Genomic DNA, 7,834 nt, shown 5'->3' with positions numbered 1-7,834 from the left:
TATTTACACCTGTCCTGTTAAGCATGACCCTTTCTGGAGCATGTCTTTACTTCAAAGACCTTGAACTATGTAACCAAAAAGAAATGATGTAATCACCCATGGTATATAAGACCCTGACTATCTTACTAAAATGTGGATTTTCCACCATTCACATTGTCTGTCTTCTTCCTTATAGATATTGGGCTGACACCAATCCCCTACTCAGGACCTTTCGACAGGGGTGTGTGGGCTGGTCCCCTGCATTCCGAATGGTGCCTGAACAGGGACCCGAGTAGAAGGCATTTCAAAAGTAAGGTAAGTGAAATATTCTCTGAAATAGTTCTACATGTTTCATGTTGGTTAGGATCTCACCTAGGGTGCTGCAGACCCCTCTATGGTTAGATAGAGAACAAGGAGGGTGAGTAAAGGAAAAAGATTGCCCAGACCCCCCTGTAGAGATAGACAGGGGTAGAGTGGTGTGTAGGTCAGAACTTGAGAAGATTTGTGCCATAAAGAGTCTGTTCTACTTGTTTCAGGTTGTGGCAAACCCCCCCTGTAGAGATAGGCAGAGTTAGAGTGGTGGATAGGTCAGAACTTGAGAAGCTTTGGGCCATAAAGAGTCTAAAGAAGGAGAACTCTTTATTGATATGAAGAGTGTAGATTAAGTTTTGAGTCAGAAGGAGCCTAAAGAAAGAGGACTCTTTATAGACATTATTAAGTGCGAAGCTATGGGCCATATGGAGCCTAAAGAAAGAGGACTCTGTAAAGATATAATACGATATATGCTTTCAAAGAAGGGGGTCAAGACATTGCCTCAGCAAGTTGCACAGTTTTTCTTGGGTGTGATATGCCTCATTGTCTCCTCCAAGCCTTAGGGGCTGGGAGCAAAAGGCACTTCCATAGTCATCTAGGTTTTGGGAGCTGGGGAGACACTCTTGTCTTTTCTTCCACCCTGAAAATGGTGCCAGTAATCTGTAAGAGTCACCTGTCTGAACCTCCGGAGGTAAGCTAGTTCATCATCTAATTCTATCTGGGGTATCAAGTGGAAGGCTGGACGCATCACTACTTCCCACCCCAGGACCGCACCAAGACGTTGGTCAGGCCCTTTAGTAAACCTGTAAACCTGTTTTGTGGCCACTTCTGTATCTGTTTTTGTCCGGTTGTCATTGTCATCCTATAGGAGGGAATGTAATAGCCTCTGGTGTGTGTGTGAGAGTGAAAATGTGGCTCAGGTTGGCTTGCCTGCCGAGTTCGAGTTTGTGATTCCATGGGTGGGCACCCTTAAGGTCCCCAAAAAGCCTACAGAGTCCGAGTGGGCCTGGTCTGCGATACTGTTGTGAATAGCATATGGTCTATGGCGGCATCAGAATTGTTTCTGATCGTAAGTCACAACACTGAGTTTGCTATGGCTAAGCTTCACCTAAGCTCCTTCGGGACACGGCCAGACAGGCATCTGATGGGTCTCTTCATTAGAGGGGGCACCCTAACCTTGTCTGTCTTTGCGACACTGCCTCACGAGAACATGGGGTTGGGACTGTGCAGAAAAGGAGACCTTATTGGTCTGGCTGAAAATAAAATCATCCTGAAGGGGACACTGACTCTCTCTGTGTTCTTCTGCCTTGTAGAAGTGAGGGCTTCTTCCTCATTCATTTCCCAGGTAAATGGCTATAATTGGAACCAAATATTGTTGGTCTACCTTGGGTCAGAGACTTGGAGGAATATTTCCCAGCAGCTGCCGAAAACTCATTTTGTTAGGGGGAAGATTCCCTCTCTTCTCTGGACTGACATGGATTGCCTAATTCTACTGGTTAAAACCAACCAACCAAACAAACAAACAAACAGCCTCAAGCCTGCTCCTCCGTCTAAGCTGACAAAATTTTAAACTGGAAATTCTCCTCTGCTTCCTGCAAGCACCTCTCCTCTTGCACTCCCTTCCCCCATTCTTTTTTTTCTGTACCAGCTGGGTGGGGAAGAGAAGGCTTGCATAACTGGCTCAGGCCATCAAATGTTAGACAGCTCCATTGCCCGGAGAAACCAGAGGGCCATCAGGTTACTAAAGAGGTAGCCTTACCACTGCCAGACCAACCCCTGGGAGGGAAGAGGCCAATTTGCTTCAGTGACCTCCCAGCAGGAGGCAGCAGGTTCCCCTCCCTCTGCCTTAGGTGATAAGAAACAAAAGACCACAGAAATCAGATTTTTGCACTAAATTTTGAGGTCAAAATCAACTATGGGGAACAAAGTGTCTTACCTGGGCTCAAGCAAAACTTATTCAGTGTTTAAGTTTAAGTTTGTTGGTTTGAGATAAAGATAAAAACTTACGTTCTATCTGAATCTGCCAAAAGTCAAAAAGGTTCTTATGATCTCTGCTCAGATTTTTAACAAGTGTATGTTAAAAAGATGGTTAATTTGGTCTGTTCTATAGTTTTCATGAGTAATTGTTAAAATAGTTTTAAAGGTTCTTGGTAACTTAAAATGTTAAGGTTTTACTTGATAATACATTGAGGTTGAATTCATTGGCTGTCTAACAAGGTAAAATCTAAAGCACGAGCCACAACTAGTGATTGGTATATTGGTATAGGATGAGGTCTGTAGATATTTGGGCTATTGACTTGTGGCAAAACAACTGGCTATATTTAAAACTGTTAAAAATCTACTCTGCACTTAATTGGTTCATAAATTTACCATTTAAGAAAAACTCTGGTTGGTTACGAGGTTTTCACTTGGAAACTAAGGTTCACACTGATGGAAAAATGAGAAAAGCAACACTATATGCAGGAAATTGGGGATATGTAAAAAAGCTATAAGAAATAAAAGTGCATTTTTGTTAATGGTAAAAGAAAGTAATTTTGTCCTATATGAGATTGGTTGTTTGGAAAGAAATGACTTTGGGACAAAGTTTAAGGGAAAGGAAATCATTAAAAAGAATTTTATGTGTGAGGTTGAGATGAATGGAATATTAAAGGTATATTGCCATAAGATTGAAATTCTGCTTTTCTCTCTTTCAAAAGACAAGTTTTTCTGGACCTTTGGTCTACTCTTGTTAAGACTATGTGAATGAAGGGTTTATCTTTGGTTAAGAAGACAAAAGCTTTAGGTCCTATCTTTATCAGGTCTTTGATTCCTTAGTTAAAACTTCTCAGAGGTTAAAAAGGAGTTAGGTTTTGCTGAAGGATCCCAAAGGCAAATAAGATGTTTTATTGACACTTTGGCTAAATAAATAGAGTTTTCAGATTAGTAACAATTTTTAATTCTATTTAGGATATGTTAAAACTTCCTAAGGGTTTAACAAACTTCCCAGTATTCAAATGGTAGAGAAGTCTTTTCACCAATGAGGCCCTTTCATTTAGGATGTCAAGTTACTTAAAAAAGCACTGTTGTACAGGGGTAAACCTTAGGTTATATTGCATGGGTAAATGCTGCAACTACTCAAATATATGTGCAGTTCCTAAAGTCTTAATGTTTTGGTATAAGATCATTACTTAACACCTTTAGTAATCAAAATGTAAGTGTCACTAAATTTCTAGATTTTGTCGTAGAATGTGTTTCTTCTTTGAGGGAAGCTGTAAAAGGGACTTTTGGGATGAATGCAGTATTTGACATCTATTAGATTAATACTAAAATGGGTAGAAATTTCCAGAGCTAGAAGCTGCATTCAAGCTGATCAAGAATTAGGAACATAGGATTAAGTGAACTGATAAAAATTATGGTTTTGTAACTCTTGTTGGAAACATTGTTCTTCCTTTAATGCTTGCTTATCCAGATTATGAAACTTTCTCGTGAGATATCTGTGATATACAGAAAGGTCATAAAGTATTTCTTTGTAATCTAGAGCATTTATCTTTTCTCTCTACTTAAACCATCTGAAATTCAAAAACTCACAGTGAGTATTCTTTCTTTCATGGCAATTACAATTGTTTGCAAAAGTTCAGTAAGTATCTGTTCATTTTATAGTAGGACACCATTGGAAATACTGGTTATTTTACCAAGGCTTTGACTGGAATGTCTTATTTGAAAGTCATGCATAGACTCAGATGTGAACTGACAGTTTTATGGTTTGAAAGTAGCTTCAGAAAAAATTCAGATTGATCCACCCTACTCCTATTTGGAAAGAATAATTAAAAATCAAACTGTGACTTTACAGCCTTTACAATTGAAGTCAGAGCATTTATATACTTTAAATAATTTTCCAAAACTATTGGGAGATATTAATTAGATTCGGCCTCTTTTAAAGCTGTCTACTAGAGATCTTATTCCTCTATTTGAGATCTTGCATGGAAACTCCCATCCAAATTTCAAACGAGAGTTTACCCTTTGGCCTTGGAATCCTTATATAAAGTTAATGAGGCTTTACAAGGAGCCATGCTTACAAGGATAAATTACAATAAGCCTTGGTCTTTAATAATTTTACCAACTGAACATTCTCCCACTGCTTGCGTATGGCAAGAAGGAATATTAGAATGGCTCTATTTATAAGCTACTCCTAAGAAGGTTTTGGCCAAATATCCATCCTTAGTAGCACAATTAATTATTAAGGGGAGAAAAAGAAGCAAAGAATTGTTTGCTCAAGAGCCAGCAGAAATTGTCCTTCTGTATTCTAAATTTCAGATTGAGGAATTAATGCAGGGGTTTACTGATTTTCAGGTTGCCATGATTGGGTATACGGGCGATCTTTGCTTTAATACACCTAAGGACCCTATTTTACAATTTGGTAAATTAAATTATTTTATTTTCCTCACAAAAACAAAAACTAAGGCCTTAGAGGATGCCCTTTTAGTATTTACTGATGGGTCCTCTAATGGCATGGCTTCTGTAACCACTTATCAAAATTAATCTGAACCAAGAATTATTTCTTTTTAAAATAGGGAAACTTCAGCACAGAGAGCTGAACTTGTTGCTGTTATTAGATTATTTCAAGAAACTCCAGAGAGGTTTAATTTGTTTTCAGACTCTAAGTATGTGGTTGGGCTCTTTCCAGCAATTGAAACTGCAACAGTTCCTGTCTACAAGACAGGAATTTCAAATTTACTTTCAGAATTACAGGTTAAAGTACAACAACACCAGGAGCCCTTTTACATAGGACACATCAAGAGCTCATTCCAAATTGCCTGGCCCTCTCTCTGAAGGAAATGCTTTAGCTGACATTCACACTAAAGTCCCTTGTTTAACTATGAATCCCGTGCATGAAGACCAGGAGAGTCATAAAATTCATCATCAAAGTCCTAAAGCTCTGAGGCTGCCATGTAAGTTCACTCGAGAACAGGCTCGACAAATAGTTAAGAACTGTTCTTTCTGCCCACCTACTAACTCAGGGGTCTCACATGTGGGCATTAACTCCAGAGGTTTAAAACCTAATGCTTTATGGCAGATGGATATAACTCATGTTAATTCCTTTGGAAAATTGTCCTTTGTCCATGTCACAGGGGACACTTATTCTTATGCGCTTTTTGCATCTGCTCAAACTGAAGAGGCTTTTAAAGATGTTCAACAACATTTATTTCAATGCTTCTCTGTATTAGGAATGCCTTTTAAAATTAAGACTGACAATGGGCCAGCATGTACATCTAAGAATCTTAAAAATCTCTGAACGGTTTCACATTCAGCATTCAACTGGGATTCCTTATAATCCCCAAGGCCAAGCTATTATTGAAAGAACTAATCAAATTCTAAAAAATCAAATAGTGAGACTTCAAAAATCAAATTTTAAGTATGCCTCACCTCATCAGATCCTGGCTCATTGTATGTTTGTATTAAATCACCCGACTCCAGATAATTCCGGGGAAACCCCAATGCTTAAGCATTGGCAAAACAAACTGACCACAAAGCCCCTGGTAAAAGGGACAGATGTGCTCTCAGGAACTTGGAAAGGCCCTGACGTTTTATTAACTGCGGGTCGAGGTTTTGCTTGTGTCTTCCCACAGGAAAGTGATTCGCCTATTTGGGTGCCAGATCGTCTGGTCCGATATGCCTCCATGTCCTCCTCGCCGGACCCATCCTCAGACTACATCAAGGAAAAACACCAGGAACTTGAGCAGAGAAATGGGGAGAATTGATTTGAATGATCGTCAGCAGCAGGCAGCTCCCTCACATAACACCACTTCGCTCTCAGTCGACTCTGAACGACATCCACTTCCCAACTGGAGGCACATACAGAGACTGACCGCAGAAGCCGAGCGACTTTTAGCTCAACAAATGCCTAGAGAGCCAGTGTTTCTAGTTGTTGCAGCCCTTACTTTATTGGCTTTTAAAGTCAACCCTGCTTATGCTATTAACTATTGGGTTTTCTACCCTATTTAAATATTATGTTCATCCTTCTAATTATCTAGTCCTATAACTTTAAAGCATGTGTAACCTCTCCCTTTTCTCTACTTATGACAAAAAATCCTACTTCTTTACAGGTTAAGAAACAATCTAATACTTAGAGTATAAACTGTAAGGGATGTATTCTAATTGTGTCACTTCTGGAATGAATATCCATATGATGATGATTGTAAAACAACCGCCTTATATTATGATTCCTGTCAATGTTAACTCTTCTTGGTATGACAATTATGGTATCAAAGCTCTGCAACTCTTAAATGGAAAATTATCTCCCCCAAAGATATTTATTGCTGCCTTAATATTAGGAATAACTGCACTGATTTCTATTATTACTGCTGTTACTGTCTCTACTGTTGCACTGGTTAAGGAAGTACATGCTACTTCTTTTGTCAATAATTTATCAAAAAATGTGACTTTAGCTCTTACTACTCAAGAAATTATTGATAGAAAACTTGAGGATAAGGTTAATTCCATAGAAGAAGCAGTTATGTCTATGGGTCAAGAGCTATTACCTCTAAAAATTCAGACTACAAATGGATTTCTGCAGGTGAATGAGTCAGAACATTCTTGGTACAAGATACAACAACATATTTTGAGGATCTGGAATCACTCTGACCTAAGCTTTGATTTAAGCACTCTGCATAAACAAATCTCTATTATAAATGAGGCCAGAGAAAAATTGACTGCCAGTGACATTGCTACTAATATTTACAATGGAATTACAGATCTCATTGGACATTCCAGTTTTCTTTCCATGCTGGTTACAATTGGCATGTCCTTGGCTATGTTATTGTTGATCCTATTTCTTTTGCCTTCTGTTTACAGGTGCCTCAAATCTAGTATTTCCGTCTTTGATTAGAATTTAAGGCTGCTGAGTTCTTGAGTAAAAAAGGGGGAGATTTTGGGGCCCAGTAGGCCAAAAAACCTCCCACATAGCGACCATTGATGGCTAGGCCTCCGGGGTACGGGAGAATCTATGTAAGTGACAGTTGATCGCTATGCCTCCAGAGCACAGGAGAACTATTTGGGAAGTTGTGGAACAACTACTCAGAAGACTGTAAAACAACATTTGGCCTCTTGGGCCACACATGTGGCTTCTGTTCATCCTGTCTATGATTTTCTCGATTCTTTGTAAAGAGGCATATACTTTTAGGCTTTGAATCAACTTGGGTCAGTCAGTGGTTCCAGCCCTCCCCTTACTTTGCTTTCTAGCGCTTTGTCTGCTGTTGAGAGTAAAAGCAATCCTCTGCCAAAAGATTTTCTTATTAAAGGATAAGCATCTTGCCCATGCATAACTGATGAGGGGCCTTATGAAATGTAAATCTCCTCATAGATTCTTCAGGCTCATTGTATGCTTGGAACCAGACTATTATTAGGGAATCCCTCTCTTGCAATGACTTGATTATCCCTGATATTTACACCTGTCCTGTTAAGCATGACCCTTTCTGGAGCATGTCTTTACTTCAAAGACCTTGAACTATGTAACCAAAAAGAAATGATGTAATCACCCATGGTATATAAGACCCTGACTATCTTA

General features: G+C 39.1%; 1 gene segment (V, D, J or C); it reads left to right on the top strand.

The window, feature by feature from the left end:
• The window catches only part of LOC115291320, an 18,674-nt gene extending 12,645 nt beyond the window's left edge, over positions 1-6,029 (top strand). Inside the window, 2 exon segments of the V gene segment in view lie at positions 176-294; positions 5,898-6,029. Of these exon segments, the coding sequence occupies positions 176-294; positions 5,898-6,029 (251 nt within the window).
• The last annotated feature ends 1,805 nt before the right edge of the window (positions 6,030-7,834 follow it).

Source organism: Suricata suricatta, chromosome 5 (assembly GCF_006229205.1).
Source record: "Suricata suricatta isolate VVHF042 chromosome 5, meerkat_22Aug2017_6uvM2_HiC, whole genome shotgun sequence".
Taxonomy (NCBI): domain Eukaryota; kingdom Metazoa; phylum Chordata; class Mammalia; order Carnivora; family Herpestidae; genus Suricata; species Suricata suricatta.
Note: the sequence above shows the minus strand (reverse complement) of the source record. Positions and strands in the feature narration are given on the sequence as shown.